General features: G+C 54.5%; 3 protein-coding genes across 3 annotated transcripts; 2 read left to right on the top strand and 1 right to left on the bottom strand.

Moving 5' to 3' along the window:
- Positions 1 to 302: 302 nt before the first annotated feature.
- Positions 303 to 4,318, bottom strand: MRS44_004853 (uncharacterized protein; the record flags this gene model as incomplete). Its single annotated transcript, XM_065622359.1, has 4 exons — positions 303 to 3,243; positions 3,299 to 3,729; positions 3,771 to 3,952; positions 4,054 to 4,318. 4 exons carry the CDS (start codon positions 4,316 to 4,318, stop codon positions 303 to 305), a joined length of 3,819 nt encoding a protein of 1,272 aa, XP_065478431.1.
- Positions 4,319 to 7,537: 3,219 nt separating this feature from the next.
- MRS44_004852 (uncharacterized protein) lies at positions 7,538 to 9,239 on the top strand (the record flags this gene model as incomplete). The annotated part of the gene is made up of 2 exons (XM_065622358.1): positions 7,538 to 8,469; positions 8,642 to 9,239. The coding sequence occupies 2 exons, from the start codon at positions 7,538 to 7,540 to the stop codon at positions 9,237 to 9,239; spliced, it is 1,530 nt and encodes a 509-aa protein (XP_065478430.1).
- A 2,546-nt stretch (positions 9,240 to 11,785) lies between these two features.
- On the top strand, positions 11,786 to 14,632 carry MRS44_004851 (uncharacterized protein; the record flags this gene model as incomplete). Its single annotated transcript, XM_046283199.2, has 4 exons — positions 11,786 to 11,809; positions 11,873 to 12,433; positions 12,509 to 13,968; positions 14,458 to 14,632. The coding sequence occupies 4 exons, from the start codon at positions 11,786 to 11,788 to the stop codon at positions 14,630 to 14,632; spliced, it is 2,220 nt and encodes a 739-aa protein (XP_046135998.2).
- Positions 14,633 to 16,979: the final 2,347 nt, after the last annotated feature.

The raw sequence follows: 16,979 nt of genomic DNA, 5'->3' as shown, positions 1-16,979 counted from the left end.
TTGACAGGCCCGACAACCAAGAGAAGGAATAGCTAACACAGATGATGTTGTCTCAAACAGTCTCCAAGTGCCAAATGCAAATCCCCAATACAGTCCCTGTTTCCCGGAATGAAAGACTACAACTACAGTTCGAGTTGATGCGTGTGGACGCAGTGGGCCAATTCCATCACCTTGAGGAAAGGCTACCTATAGAAACTCCAAACGAAAAAGAACAATAAAGACCCTTTGCTTCATGTGGTATCTTAAAGGGTGTAAAGAAACATTGAAAAAGGGAGCGAATAGTTAAACACTGCCCCATCCCATCAGCCCCAGATGGGAGCGCCTCGATACGCGGGCGAGTTGTAGCTGTGGAGGACCCGGAATGGCGGGTTCTGCCCATAAGCAGACCCCTGAGAGCTTGCCCTACGGTGGACCGTGTACCCAGCGCCGGGGTTCGTGACGTAGATGTCGGGGTGCTGCTGGATCATGTTTGGCGTTCCGTAAACCACACCTGGGTTCTGTAACATGTAGTTCTGCTGCAGCTGCTGGTTGAGGTTGTATGCCTCGACGGGCGTCCATGCCTGCAGAGATGGCTGCGACTGATGTCGTACTCGTTGCTGGAGCTGCTGTTGCTGAAGCTGTTGTTGGTGAAGCTGCTGCTGCTGAATTTGAAGTTGCTGCTGATGTTGCTGGAGCTGGAGCTGCTGTTGATGCCGTTGCTGAATCTCAAACTGTTGCTGTTGTTGCTGCTGGATCTGAAGCTGCTGCTGCAACAGGGTGGTGTGGCTTCTTGATCGAGGCACATTAGAAGCCTGGAATCCCTGAGGTGGCGCCGAGGCTCGTCGATGCTGCCTCACTTGCAAAGCGGTTGCGACGGACTGCTGGACACCGGTGCTGGAGTAGGACAAGGCTCGGGGTTGCTGTGCAGCTTGCACTTGCTGAGAGCCAGCATCCAGGGCCATGGCCTTGCTCCAATTGGGACTACGTGGCTCGGCGTGACCCTGTGCCGCCTGCGTGGAATGGCGGCTCTGGAGTGTGGAACGACTGAGGTCCTGTGGCAACGAGAGTCTTCGGCTAGAAGTAGGACGAGACGAGTTGAGCGGATGAGATGAGGTCATTGATCTAGAATGACCCTGCACCTTGCCCCGAGAGGGCTTTGTGCTTCTAGTCTGCATGCTCACAGGCGGCGAGGTCCTTGTCCGAAGAGCACTGTTCATCTCACTACGAGCGGGACTGTGCGGCGATCGACGAGTCTCTGACAGGTTGGGAGCTGAAACGTTTGTTCGAAGGTGAGCCAGCTCGGGCTTATCTCGCCTGTCCCGCAATGCTGACCTTGACATGCTTGCCTTGGTCGGGGAGGCTGAGTTGCTGGAGCTGCTAGAGTGCTTCCTAGGCACTTGACGGGGACCAACGTTGCGCGGGCTGCGAGTGATGCTTGGCTGGGTGACACGACGCTCGACACCGCTTGTCGAACGCGGCTGGGTTGTCTGAGGTGTCTCGGCCTCATGCTCTGCAACAGGGGCGACGCTCGGGCTTCGGGAACCAAACATTTGAGCAAACGACTGACGCCATGAATGACGGCGGGAAATCTTCCTTGGGGTTTCCGGGTTGGCGCCCCCCGCGGCAGCATCCTTCTGACGTTCAATCCCATTCTTGGGGTCCTGGTTCCCCTCGCTAAGGATCGTTTGCAGAGTATCCTTGCTTGGTTCTCCCCGAAGACCTGGGGTCTGAGGCGTAGACTTGATCCCAGCAACGAGCCCACGCAGATTTTCTTGAGCAGGAGGCGGGTTGGTCGGGTCTTCTCTCTCGATTGTCCGAATCTTTCGGACCTTGGGCGGCCCCTTCCTGCGAGTGCCGCTCAGGAACCGGTATAGCTTGCGTCCGGTGGCATCATCGCTTCTGGGTGGAGAGGACAGCTGCTTCTCGGTGTGGTCATCGGTAATAATGATGGGGACTGGGACCTCCTGACCAGATTTCGATATGCGAACCTCACTCTTGGTCGATGTCAGGGAAGAGAGGCGTCTCCGGCCTCCCAGAGCAAAAGACGAAAATGAGCGAGTAGTTTGGCTGGTCGGACTGGTGGGAGTAGTTGGGCAAGTCGAAGCCTCGTCATCCGTCGACAGTGGAGGGACCTCGAGATGAATTGGGAGGCGATTGTGCGTCTGCGATGGTGCCAGAGAGGACGTACGGGTTGAATTGGAGTCAGATGAGGGGCTGATGCCCGTGACATCAGGGTCGAGCCTGTCGGAGGTCATGGTGCTTCTATCCGTTGCAGCGGATCTTAAGCTGGGCAGTGATCTAAGAGACACATTGGAGCTGTAGCCGCTGTCGACCTTGGAGGCGGCCGGGCGGGTGCTCTCAGACGAAGGACTTGGGATGAAGCCGCTGTCAGTTCTGGTCAGTCCTTTAAGCATTTTGTTCTCGAGCTCCAGTTGGATTTTTTCTGGGCTGGGCTTTGCATTTGGATCTTCCCTCACATCCAGCACCTCGGCAACGGGGAATGAATCAGCATTCCCCTTCTCAGACATCTCGCTGCCGCATGTTCTAGACTTGGCTGGGCCGCTCAATTGCTCGGCAACAGAGCCTCGGGCCGTAGTGACGGGTTGCCCAGACGTGACAGGCTCGCTGAGCTCGGCCACGTTGGGCTTCGCCAAGGTTGAAGGGTCGACCACATCATCAAAGTAGCCCTCGCGGGGAGACACCCACGCCGACTCAGCGACCCCTTGGACCTCGACGTCATTCTCAGGCACAGGAGTAGCCACTGGCGCTCCGTTTGTGATACGCAGGGACCCAAATTTCATGCCACCCAGCTGTCGGTAGTCTGCCTCGGTTGGTGTCGTGACTCGCTCTGGAGATTGCGTCCTGGATGGGATTGAGGGTAGGGACATGCGCCGTACCAGGTCCGACTCAATTGAGCTGTGACGCGTATGACTGGGGGACGGTGGATGGCTGTTGCGAAAGCTCGACTTGGCCGAGATTGGGTGGTTGGAATGGTGAGCTCTGGTTGCTACGCCTGGCTTCTGAATGACCGAGCGCCGACGCATTGGCATGTACAGGGAGACGTCCGAATTAGTTCTGCTGATGGGCGTGCCTGCAGATTGGTTACCGTTATTGGTGTCATCTGTCACATCCTGGCTGAGTTCAGAACGGCTCTCGAATGTGATGATGGGTTCGCTTGGGAGCTGTTTGGCGTTGAGTAGCTGTCTGCCCTCGGGGCTTCTCGTGTCGTAGCTGGCAGAGCCACGCAGGGCAGTCATTGGCATGCTACTCAAGGGAATCAGCTCTATTTATCGATACGAACGGGCGCCGTTGCACAAACCTTTCGGCACGCGTCAGGGAGCGATGAGTTCCGTCGTGGGCAATGGAGCTGGCCCTGGAGCGGTTGACCGAGCTTGGCATCCTCGGAGACTGCTCTGACTGGACCGACTGTGAACGTAGGATGCCATTGCGCGGCATTGAATCTCGTCGAGCATCTCTGCACGTCGGAGACGACAAGGGACTTGGGACGTCGTCGACTGGCACGGCCATACCGATCCCAGCAGGCGCCACTCTCGTCGAGGATGCCCTTTTGGGAGGCGGTGGCAGCGAACCGACAAGATACGAGTTGGAGAAGTGCTCATGATGGGGTGTCACAGCAGTAGCAGTGTATGGCAGACCAGCTGCCGATGCATAGGTGCAGACTGGTGGCTTGGATAGCTTCCGATGCCTGCGAGGGGCTTCGGCCGATTGGGTATTGCCCATTGAGCTGGCCTGCCTCAGGTCCTGAGCTCGTCTCGTGGGAGCTACCTTACTGAAGGAGGAGGAGCAGCAGCAGCAGCAGCAGCAAAGGGCTGGAGGGCTCGGAGCGGGAGCGTGTGAGGCTCCCTCAACGAGTAAAACGACCGTTCACTGGCACATAGACGCCTCCATGCCGCCAAACAACGTGTATTCTCTCGCGATCTGCTCGCTCCCTGGGCGACGCGGTGGGTGGAACCTGCAAGGAAGAGGGCAATCAATCCGGGTAAACGAAAGTGGGAGGGACAGTGAGAGGCTGAGGCTGTGGGTTAGGAGAAAGAAACGAGGGAAAAGCCTCACAGCAGAGGAGCAGAATATGAGGAGATATGAAAGATTGGGAGAGGAGGTTGGAGGAGGTGGAGCCGGAGTTTAAAGATCCATGAGCCTCTGGCGACGGATCAAGGTCGCAGGAGGGGAACTCCCGGATGAGCATGAGTCCATAGGAACCCTGGTGGTGAGGTGTGAGTGTGAGGGGTGAGACCAGGGGATCATGTCCAAATCCTGGACGGATCGAACAAGAGGAACCCAGTCCAGCCACAACCGAGCAGGCCGCCGTATCTTCCATGTCGGGCCAAGATTTTGTCGCGTAGGCAGGAAGTATAGTATGGATGGTGTAGCATACAGAAACAGACGAGCGAGGTTCGGAGGAGACGATGGGAGGCAATCGCACTTGTGTCCGTGTCCGCGTCTATCTGCGTCCGGAATAGACGAAGACAGAGTTTCTCAACCGCCCGGCATGGCTGGCTTCGAGCTGGGCTGGGCTGCGGATCTGAACGCAATCATGATATGATGGAGGTGAGGTGAGGAGAACCCACCTTCCTACCACCTACCTAGCTAGGGGAGGGGGAGAGCTAAGGCAGCTAGCAGATAGGTACCTCGACTAGGCTCGATGCTTCCGATCCCAATACGATTGCACCAAAGCTTCACGTTTCGTCAGCCGCCCGCCACGACTCGGAAAATGGCCATCTGGGGCGCCAAGGTTGCAAAAGCATGGGGGAGCTAGACGAGAAGGGGTAGGTTGCCTCATCCCAGGGGCACACACACACAATAATCAGGGAAACACCAAGCTGACCACGATATGAAGCTCCAACTGTGGACATGCATATGTTCGGAGCTCCCAGAGCTACTAACCATCCAGCTACTGGAGGTAGAGTTCTGAGACGCAGCACACTGCAGCACCCGGCTTGCAGCGGGCTCAGCGGACTCCAGATGGAGCTCCAGTGGGCGTTTGGAGCTGGAGCTGTGGACGAACCATTGGATCCTCACCTAACCTCCACTCTCGTGCTGGGGGCCACTCGCTGCTCTTCTTCCCACTTTCACCTCACCCGATGGAATGTCAGACCCAACTCAATCCGGTTTTGGATTTACGCATCATCATCACACGCGAAATTATGCCTTTCACCCCGTGTTCATCGCCATCTCTGGTTTCTCACATCCGTTCTTAAGCTATCCGGGCAGCGCCGCGCCGCCATGGCACAGCGGCGTTGCGTTGCTCCTTTGTTATTGTTATTATTATTGCAGGGTATTCCCACTGGCGGGCCCATCCCGGTCTTTCTCTCCCAACCTCGGAAGTCTCGAGGCTTCAGTTGCTCCGCTGGCTTCTTCTGTCTCGTCTCGACTCGTTCCCGTCTCGCATCTCCCGCCGCCGGACTTGATCGAAGCCATCCACCCGACCCGGGCTGACATGCTGTCCCACCGTGAATGCAGCTTGGGCTGAGCTTACAGCGTTGCAGAGCATGGCAGCTTGTCTGTCAGAAGGAAACGAAACGCGCAAGCCGTCCGAGCACATTCGGTCGATACGATGAATGCTGTATGATTGGGACCGGAAATCCACCTGTTGTATCTGTAGGCCGATACGATACGGATGCATCATGATCGCTCCATGCCGTCATCTCTCACGTCCAACAATGCTCCACCCGCGCACCCACCACCTTGCACGCCTGGCCTACTATAAACAATGTAGCAGAGCGTTTCAGATGGGCCTAACCCGGGCCAACATACGAGCAGAGGAGCTCCAGACCGAGTCAGACCAGGAGCCGATACCGCCCGCTTGTCCATGGCGATGCGAGTTGGCAGTCAAAATCTGCTACATTTGCCTTGGAAGGCTTCTTGCTACTTCGGAAAAAACCTGCTCACCGTTGCAATGATTGCACTCTGACATGCCATTGTTTATCGATGTGTTAAGCCACGCCCTCGCCGTCTCCATTAACTTCCCTTGTTGGTCGCCGAGCATGCCGGCACAAGTCCAGCCAGCCTCTGTGCCTTTGAAGCACAATTTCTCGTATGCACATTTCTGGGTGCACCGCTTATCACAAGCACAAGACTGCCCGATGTTTTCGCCTCCGCGAGGGAAGAGTACTACTGCCAGGAGACAACTTCGGGGACCGAACCGAAAATGCTAATGCGCGCGGCTTTGTGTTGGTTTCCATCTCGGCTCCACGGCTGTTCGGAAGTTTTGGTTCTGGACTACGCTGATCATTCTCTACGCGATGCCAGCCGTCCGCTATCGAAGGCAAATCAAATCACCTACTGCGGCCTCATCAACACCAAAAGCAGCTTTGATGAGAGCAATTGGCCCAACCTCTCGTGATTTCGATGTGCTGGATGACGTTACACGAAATGAGACTCCAAGTGTGGGGAAACTCTTGTCAAGGTTCAAGTCGAGCGGAGATATGGACCCATCGACAGGGTTCAGACGCCGGAGCTGTAGATGCGGGCTTGGTCATGGCATCTTTCCATCATGGCATTTACGACAATGGCTGTTTTCCTGTCAGCCAGGGTGGCATTCGATACTGCCCTGAAGCCAGGGCCCTTTGGATGTTCTGCCGGGATCGGTGATGCTGTTCTCGGCATGGATCTCGAAATGCCGTTCCCAGCCAGCGTTGAACCAATATCGGACCGGAACACAGGACATGGCTTCTATCACGGTACAGGATCGGGATTTGCAGGTCCGTCACATTGAATTCTCCGGGATCGTCATGTAAGAGTTCTCGCCGGTCAAGACATAACAAAGTTTAGCTCCATGATTGGTCATGACGCCAAGACAGGGAACTCGTCAACTTCTCTGCCCGGTACTGAGCTTACGAATTGGTTGCATCTTCACATGGAAAATCAGCTACAACGTCCGTACTTGGCTAAGACCCCTGCATGGCCAACGTGCCTTCTTGCGGCTACTTCCCCTCAACCACACCACGACGGCTTTGTTTATCCAACATGCTCCCAATTGCACCTCAGCTGGTCTTCTCACAACGAATATGCAGTCATTCCGTCGTCTTTATCAAAGTTACCCTGCACCGGTCGAACCGCTTGGCGCCACGGCCCACCTTGGTCTCCAACCTCCGTGTCTGTTCCACATCGTCAGGGTCCACCACGCCACGCGCGAATATGCCGCGTTTTCGTCCAGCAGCACAACAAGAACCGGGCGAATGGTTTAGTGGTATAATACTCCCTTAGCATGATCGTTCCACGACATCTGGGAGTGGTCCAGGGTTCGATTCCCTGTTCGTCCAGCCGTGGTGGTTAGATTCCACCATGTACCGTATTTCTCTCCGGGCGAATGGTTTAGTGGTATAATACCGTAAGAACTCACGAAATTCGAACAAAATTGAGTTCAACCGGCGGTCTTGGCGCATTGCTTCCCGGATGATCACTTCCTCATACAGTTAATATGTGGAAGTGATCAATTGAGGGGTAATATCAGAAGATCAGATGTCCCCCCGGGCCATGATTTTTGGAGTTTCTCTTTCATCCGATCTGAAGCTATCACCACCGCGTTTTTCACACAATGCCGCCGCTTGATGAGGTTGATCCTAATGCCGGCTGGACTGTGGCCTCAACACCAAGGAAAAGGCCTGGCCCAAAGCCTAAGCCTCTTGAAGAGCGGAAGGTCAAGAGGATCATGCCAATCCAACGCCCGGAGAGAAGCTATTCACCGGAACAGAAGGCAGAAGTCCTCGTGTGGCTGATCCACGGCCATGTTATAAGAAGAGGGTGGAAGAGGAAACCTACGCTTCGTGATGCCGAGAAGCACTTCAAAATACCCCTAACCACGATCCACGGGTGGCACGTTAAGCGTGAGTCTTTCCTTGAAGAACATATCCGCAGACTTTGCCCTAAGTGGCCGGACCTTGAAGATCGAGTATACCTCTCTTTCTTAGAGCGCCGCGCCCAAGGGAAAGTAGCTACGACCTCCTGGTTCCGCCGGCACGCACAGGCTATTTACAAGGAGTTATACCCGGACCAAGCCTCCCGGTTCCCTTTCTCCACCGGTTGGTGGAGGGGCTTTCTTCGGCGTCATAACATTGTAAAACGACGAGTGACGAAGCAGTCAACTAAGCGGCCAGAGGATTATATCGATATTGTGAATAGATTCTTACGATTCGTTAGACGCATCTCTACATTAGGATTCCAATCTCGGGCTATCACGATGATCCTAAACTCGCCAAAACGCCGCTTTTATCGGCGCCTAATACTCAACCTAGACGAGACCCCAATACCATTTGAGTATCTCGATGGCTTCACTTGGGAAATACGCGGCGCAAAATCGGTCTCTGGGAAAAGCGACCGCAGTGGATGGAATAAGCGCCAGGCCACCTTGATTCTCTATATATTCGCAGATGGCGAATTCAGGCTTCGACCGACTATTATATTTCATGGTACCCCTACCGATGAAGGCGGCCAAAATTACGAGAAGGAGCAGCATCTTTATTCCCTGACGTCGACGTGGAGTTCAATAAAACAGCATATAATAACGAGGAGCTTTTTTCCTCCTGGATTGACAACAAGCTTCTTCCCTTATTAAGGGCGAAGAAGAGGATATGTTGCTCGTGATGGATGCAGCCACGTTCCATAAGACCGAAGGGATTAAGAAGAAATTAAGGGATAATAGTATTTCCCTTGCCCTTATCCCCCCTGGCTGTACGAGTCTTTTGCAACCCCTTGACACCGCTATCAACGCTCCTTTTAAGCGGTGGTTACAGGAGGCAACTGACGAGTATGTTGAGCGGATGGAAAGAGAGAAAGGAGAGGATTTTAACTGGTCAGTTAGTGATAAGAGAGTTATGGTTACTCATGTGGTTGCTTCTGCTTTAAAGCGTCTTAATGCACAGTCAGAGATGGTCAAAAAAGCGTTCTTGAACTGCGGAATAAGCGTACGCCCTGACGGGACCGAGGACTGGCTGATCCGGATCAAGGATATACCTTCTGATCAGATTGACTTCACTGGGTGGGAAGAAGCCGAGGAAGTCATCGTCAAAGACGAAGACCCCGTGGATCCCCTATGTGACGAGGAGGAATTCCTAGCTGCCGACGATGACGAGCTTCTTCTGCGTACACGATATCACGAAGAAGTCATCAAGCAGCTGCAAGAGCGGCTGCGGAAGAGGGGCCTCAAGGTATCAGGGAAGAAGGCAGATCTGATCCAACGACTGCGAGATGATGATGACTCGCAAAATCCTCGAGAAGGAGATACGATATATATTAGCTAACTAGACTAGAAGAATCAGCGCCTTCAGAAGTCTTATTGACCTTATTATCTTGCCAAAAGAAGGCTATTCCCTCTTGCCATTCACGTTCCTTTCTTAACCTCCAGTCCATCTTCCTCCACCTCTTTCCTTTGCCTTCTACCTTACAGACATAATTTCCCCTGCCTCATGACATCGTCAACAGGCTTCCTACTGCGCACCCTTACCCAGCCGTAATGAGAGCCTGATTTTACTAGGGAAATGGCCTCTTCTTCACCCGGTGAGGAAGGGAGTCGGTACTCAAGGCGGTAGGTCTGTCCGACCTCGAAGCAGGCTGCGGTCTCAAAGTCATATGTGACATCTAATTAGTTAGCCTCGCATAGCCTTATCATGATCTTCAACACCAAAAACACACATATGATGTCTATGAAGCCGGCGGCAGCCATCTTCGTTATCACGATGTCGGGGGGCAGCTTCAATGCAAGGAGGTTGGAAGTGGGAACAAGCCCCCTACCTATTTTTAGTGCGGAATCAGTTCTGCCGCCCATCCCCGCCCTCTGTGTGGCTTGCCAAGAGACACTAGTTGAACTCAATTTTGTTCGAATTTCGTGAGTTCTTACGGTACTCCCTTAGCAAGTTTCTCTCCGAGATCCTCGCCTCTGGGAGTGGTCCAGGGTTCGATTCCCTGTTCGTCCAACTCCGGTGGTTAGAATCCACCATTGTCCACTCTTTTTTTGCCCTCTTCAACAAGATACGAGCAGTCAAGTCGCTGGGTAAACTCTCCAGTACACCCACGGCAATATTTTTGCACCTAGACCGAACCCGGCACTTGGAACATGCTATTTCTTTGCTGTAGACGTCTTACTGCATCCGACAAGTTCTGCAATGACGGAGACTGAACAAGGGATTGCAAACATGCCAACTCTGCAAGAACACCCGTCTTTACTCATTCACCAATCACCATTGTGCAGCCGGCCTTCCCAACAATGACCTCATGAACTCTTCCGGCCTCAACGTCTATACGTGAGCCAACTCCGTACGTCTGCTTCTGCGGATTCTCCTCTCGTGGGTACCACAAAGTCAATTCACCTTCGACAATCAAGTGGGTCGTCAGCGCAGCATGCGAGTGCGGCGGATAGTGGGTGTTGCTGCAGCCACATGTTAGAGCGTCGGCTTCGACGATGTCTGCAGCCACGGCAGTTCAATGTGAAGGTGAATAGAGCCCCGTGAACTAGGCGGGGCATCAGCAGAGACTTACGGAGAGTCGCTCCAGGTGAAGACACGGTCAAAACCCCACGCCCGTACCTGCTCTTCATAGTCGTTCCTAAAGCTCATGATAGTGCTTGTTTGCTCTGGTGAACCGTATGATCAGCAGCCGATTTGTTGTCCGACACTTGGACAGGGCGAAGACTATTCCGGAAGACTATTTGGGAAAATGTTTGTGTGTTGTCTGAGAAGATTGAGGCCCAGGCCTGCAAGGCTGTGCTATCTTGTCACTTGTCAGCAGCCTGTTTGCACATTCAGCAATGAAAGGTGACGCTGATATTGGGTGGTGATCAAGCTATGACCTCACCGATGCTGTTCCGGAGCCTCGGCCGGCTGCGCCCCGCCCCGCCCCACTCGCCCCGTGCCGAGTTGGTCGCCCAGTAGAGGCGGACTCGGGCCCGTTTTTGATCTGGGCGTTGGCATGAATGGAAAATCTTTCAAGAACTCCAGGTTATCTACAGTATCCAGGCTGTATTATCGATAGTGGGCTATACTTGGCCATCGTTGTCAGACAATAATCGACATGTACGCATGACGGCATTGAAAAAGGGTACCTACCTACTTGAAGCCCGAGATAGAGACACAGCATGACACAGCCCCCATTCCACCAGACCGCTCTCGTCTCTGCTGCTGCTCCCTCATGTAGCAAACACGCAACAAAGAAGCAGTCATCAATAACCGACAGGGCATCGCCATGATCGCCCCCGTTTCACGGGGACCATTCCAGCAAACGAGCAGACCTTCTGCTCCCCTGGCAGATGTCTCTCCAATCATGGCCTCTCCCCGGCGGACCCAAGCCTCCATCCCCCATCCCCCGGTGGCCCTACAGGGCCTCGGCCTCTGTACCCATCCTAGGGCTGTGCTGGGTGCAGGGCGCTAGTGGCGGGCCATTGGCCGTGTTGGGTTGGCTTTTGATCCAGGCGAGGCTACGGCCACGTCCGTCCGGGTCGCTTCCTTTTCCCTGGGTCCGTTCTTTGTGTCTCTCGAATCGGGGCCGCCTATCACACTGGCGTGCTGACATCCATGGGCTGGTGGTTGTTGATCATGGATCCTCTCTCTCGCCCTGATTCTCCCTTCTCTTGATATCCCTTCCCCCAACATCGTCACCACCGTCTGGAGACTCGAGACTCGTTCAAACTCTCCAGGTATTATCGTCAATTGCGCACTTGTTCCTCCCACGACTGGTGGACCGACGGGGAACCCATCTGCGCCAATGATCGCCGCCGTCTGATGCTCGTCCGGCCCCGACATCGCCAGCTGAACATAAGGTTTCAAGCTCTTCTTGAACACCGCAGCTCGCAACCATGTCGCGCTTCTGCGGGCTCTTTGTACGTGCCTCCCCTCTCATCTACCTTGTCCAGCTCATTCGAGTCAATCGCTGACCTCTGCAGCCGAGCCGCCGCCGGTCCAGGCGCGAGAAGCCCCAGCGCACGCCGACAATGTCAATCTTTGGCAATAACATCCACTCCCTTGGCGACCTGGCGAATCTGATCGGAATAACTACCGTCGCGTCCCCGCGCCAGGCACACGGCTGGCAGAAGCAGCCGCAACCGAAGCCGAAAGCCCCCGCGACCGATGAATGCTCCAGCAGGAGCTCCGCCCAACCAGCCGCTCCCAACCCTGAATTTCACCTCAGCGTTGCTATGCACGAGGCCCTTAGCCGTATCTTCGACGAATTGCGTGGCCCAGATGCTCTTCTAGCCCGAGCCAAGTTCGCCGATTTTCTACAAAATGTTCAAGGAGAGACCAAGGTGGACGACCTGAGCAAGGACAACTACGCTCTGGGCGAGTTCCTCTACATATGGCACACATGGTCTTCAGAGGCTATCGCACCCTTGCCAGAGAAGGATCTGTCAAAACCTCTCACCAACTATTTCATCAACAGCAGTCACAATACCTACTTGGTCGGGAATCAGCTGGCTTCGAGAAGCTCCCCGGAAGCGTACAGAAACGTATGTTGGATACCGCACATCTCCAATCGCATTGTGCCTCATACGAGTAGTCTTTACTAACTGGAAACCCTGTAGGTCCTTCTACGAGGTTGTCGTTGTATCGAAATCGACGTGTGGAACGGGGATGCCGTCGTTTCAGCGAGCAGATCCAGGTCTCCTAAAGGGGACCACAAGCGCGGTCTGTCAGGTGAATCATTGCCCAATGCCGCCACGACGGTACGTGAGGCCATTGAAGACTGGTCAGGCAATCGATCCCGTAGTGCTAGCGCCAGCAGTCGACGGGAGACGGAACCCTCCCCGCGCTCAAGCACCCAGCAGTTGCCATTGGAGACCCGCGAGTCTGGAGATCGCCTTGATGTTTCAAAGCCCGCGCGGACCCGCCAGTCGTTTCCAAAGAGTGAGCCCATTGTGACGCACGGATGGACTCTCACCACCCCTTGCGGCTTTCGAGAGGTGTGCAAGGCTGTAAGTGAGGTTGCTTTTATTGACAATGACCTACCTATCATCGTCAGCCTTGAGGTGCACGCCGATCCAGACCAGCAGGAGCTCATGGTTCTTATCATGAAGGAGGAATGGGGAGAGATGCTTGTGGACAAGCCATTCGAAGGCTGTGACCCCAAGTTTCAACTTCCTAAGCTGAGCGAGCTGCGTAACAAGATCCTCGTCAAGGTCAAAAAGGCCCCAGCGAAGATTGTCGTCCCGCCCAGCACCATAGACTTACCTGCCATCTGCGCGAACGACGAAGATGCCTCAGGATCTGACGACGAGGAAGCATCCCAAGGATCGGGTGCCCTTCTCCTGAGCTCAAACAGCAGCGCTCCTCCGCAGTCCAAGAGCTCCAAGGTGGCCATCTGTGAGAGCCTCGGAAGCCTGGCAGTCTACACACGAAGTCAGCACTACAAGAGTCTCGCAACCAAGGAGGCCAAGATTCCTCCTCACATCTTCTCCATTAGTGAGAACCGCATTCTCGAGCTTCATCAGAAGCAACATCGTGACATGTTCACCCATAACAAGGGTTACTTCATGCGTGCCTTTCCTGCAGGAAGGAGGATAGATAGCTCCAACCCAGACCCAAGTCGTTTCTGGCGTGGCGGTGTCCAGATGGTGGCTATGAACTGGCAGAATCTGGACGAGGGCATGATGCTCAATGAGGGCATGTTTGCCGACGAGAAGGGTTGGGTCCTGAAGCCTGAGGGCTACCAGAGCTCCAACAAGTCTGCAGAGACCCAGAGCGAGGCTACTCCTGGTCGCACGATGAACCTGAGGATCACAGTCTTTGCTGGCCAACGCATTCCCGTCCAGGCCGGCGACGCTGCGGACCATAACCGTTCCGCCAGCACCATCCGCCCGCTCATCAAGGTGGAACTGCACGTCGACAAGCCAGACGATGTTGAACGAGATGGGCAGATCCAGGAGTACAACTACAAGGGCAGGACAAGGACCAGCAAGACGGATCATCCCGACTTCGGCCCCAGCGGCTCGACGCTCGAGTTTCTCAACACACCAAAAGTAGTGGAGGAGCTCAGTTTTGTCAGGTGAGTTGCCAATTTCTTTCCCGCTGCGCCATGTCCGTTGTCTTCCCTCTGCCGTCCCCCCTCCGAGCTATTCCGTCGATACACCGCCGTTGGTCTCACAGGGCCGGGCAGCCTGCATCACGGGAGCGTAAGCCATCATGCAGAAGCGACGGCCCGCCGTTGTTTGACCGAAACTTCGGGGAGTGAGTTGTCAGAGACACAAGCCGCTGCGGGGATACCGGTCCTCGTGTCCTTGAGTGAGGATCTGAGTTTCCTTGTTCAATGAGACGGGCCTAGCTCGAGACGCGGTAGCCGGTGCTCCAGCTCCAGGTCTAGGTCTACAGACACCAAGCTGTTGTCTTTCCCCTCTTGCCAATGTCACATCTGTTCCCATAGCTCCTTGACGCCATCTCAACAGATGTGCTGTATTAGCCCCAGTTGAAGATATACACGCACATTAGCTGCACAGGGCCTTTTGCTTGCATCACGCTAACGTCGTCTGCCTTTTAGGTTCAAGATCGAGGACGACTCTTCCAAGATTGGCAGCTCGCCACTTCTTGCTTGGGCTTGCATTCGGCTAGACCGCCTGCGCCCAGGCTATCGATTGATCCGCCTTATGGACTCGACGTGTCACGCGGTGCCCGGCGGGAAGTTGCTCGTCAAGATTGACAAGACCTTCGTCTGATCTAAGCACTTCACCGAGTCGATCTGCGTCCCGGCATATCGAACCTGCCCTTGGTAGATTCTCATGCGTTAGATCGACTCACTGATGTCGTCTTTCTCGCATTTTGTTTACAGAGCAGTTTCTGGGGCCTGGCGTGAGGGATATTGCTGATCCTTATCCCTGATGTCCTACTTGCCACTTGATCATCCAACCTAAACTGGTGGGATCCCAACGGTTTCCTTTGCACATGTGCCTTTTATTGCCTTTTGACTTTCGGTTCTGTTGAAAATAGTGGTGTTCACAGAGTCCTTTCATGTTCAGCGTCCAATACACGCGCAGGTGGTGGAAATAGAATGGACAGTAAAATCGATTTGGGGCGGGAGAATCCGGCATTAGAATTAGACAGGAGTTCAGAGATACCCAGGAATAGTGAATCTGATTGATGTTTTTCGCCCCTGGAGTGTCCTCGGAGTCCCGATCTCATCTGCTAGCCGCCTGGTCGGGGAGAACCCTCCACGGACGTTCAGATATCACAAACAGGAGTGAAACAGACTACCGGATGGCTCTCTGATAGGATCAGGACGACTCTCGAGTGGCTTGCATGTCTCCTGATGACCCGCTGCAGGATTACATTGCGTGCATGATCCACGGCCAGATGCCCATTCGCAGCCTGGTTGCTTCCAGTAGGACGGTTCCAGCCAGCCATTGCGCACGCACAGCGGGCCGAGCAGGAGCGGAAATCCCGATCCTCTACCATGCATTCTGCCATCTATCAACACACCACCGAGGTCGACAGAGTTGTCCTCGAGAGTGGATAAGTCGACGAGCAAGCCGCCATTTTCACCCATGACGTTCAAGTTGCTTTTTAGTCAAAGGCTTTTTGTCCAGGGGGCTTCAATAAGATGTGGTAGCTCTGGCCCTGGCCCCAATAATAGTCCAGACCTCGCCTCTTCTAACCTCGAAAGCATATGCAGCGGTAGGGAGCACCGAGAAGGCTTGGTTCACCGGGTATGTTGCGTACACGCCGTTGTGGAATTCCCGCCGCGGCTCGTCTTCAACGGGCGCTGATCTCGACCCCTGCGCCTATTCCTCTCCTACTGGTCTTGGCTTTTCGGCAGATGGTCCAAGTGGCGGAGGGCGGTTGACGACATCCTGTTCGTCCAGCTCCCAAAGCATGTCTTGATGAAACGGTTTCATAGAAGCACTGTAGGAAATGCTGGACCGTATGAGATTTCACTAGAGAGAAAAGGTATTTGCCACATGAACCGGTTCGGGATCTCTCTCGGGCTATGCGTTATAATGGTCCGGATAGGAGATTGTGAAGCTAGGGAACCAAAAGGAATAAGCCTAGGTAGCAAGCCGGCGCATGTCCTTGGCTCCTTGCAACCTCATCAAAATGCCTCGCTGGGACCAAGTCTAGGCGATCGTCGTGTGGGTTGTCTTTCAGCGACGGGGTGGCATTCCGTACTCAGAACAGCAGCTGGCTGTGGGTTATCGCGGCTGTACAGTATGTGTGAAGTGATGCTCCAGAGCAAAGTCCCTGGCTGAGGCTAGGAGCCGCGGAGACCGGAGAACACCCCTGATAAATGCAGGCCGGCTCCGTAATTGGGCGTGGCGCGGGGTGTTGAGATCGATAGTCGCCGCGGCTAGATGCGACCAGCCTGCAGGGTGCAGGTGTGGCAGACGCGTGTTGAACTCTGTGTTTGGTGGACAAGGGTTTGCCCTGTCAGTTGCCAAGATGCATCGTCCACCACCCTTGTACCTTGTACATCATCATTGTCCTCGGCGGTGCATGGATCGTCCATCATGTCGAATCTCCTGTCAGATGCGGAGAGGCAGTCTTGCGGGACAACCGGGAACGCGTCCACTACTGGTGGAGAAGTCCGTATTGATAAGTCCGTCATGTCTTCGCCGGGCGACGGAGGCTGGCCTCGAAAAAGAAAATAGGCCTTCCCGCCCCGGACAACGATAGTCAACTTGAGCCAAGACGGGGTATTCGGGCGCATTGTCAGCAAACACATGAACTGGACATGAGAGATATCCACAAGCCTGTTGTAATCCTCCAGTCATTGCTGCGTCATCAGGCAGATTAAATGGAGTGCATTGTCTTGCCCACCCACCGTGATATCTGAGCCCCCTAGGCGCAGTCCTCCCAACATTCTAGTTGTATCACGAGTCCAGGATCGTGATCGAACTCCCCGGTCATGTTTGGCCGCGAGCGGCTTGATTCGACCGCGTCTATCACATCTTGGGTGACCGCCTTGAAAGTTCCAGATTCAAAAGAGGGTCAAAAGAGACATTCAGGGGTAAACCCGCATGACGCAAGAAAAGTACGCGAGGGAGTGGAAGCTTGATTGCAGCCAGAATG

The sequence above is a fragment of the Fusarium solani genome (genome assembly GCF_023522795.1).
Source record: "Fusarium solani strain SB1 chromosome Unknown bctg00000002, whole genome shotgun sequence".
Taxonomy (NCBI): Eukaryota; Fungi; Ascomycota; class Sordariomycetes; order Hypocreales; family Nectriaceae; genus Fusarium; species Fusarium solani.
The sequence above is the reverse complement of the archived record's forward strand: the minus strand, read 5'-3'. Positions and strand labels throughout refer to the sequence as shown.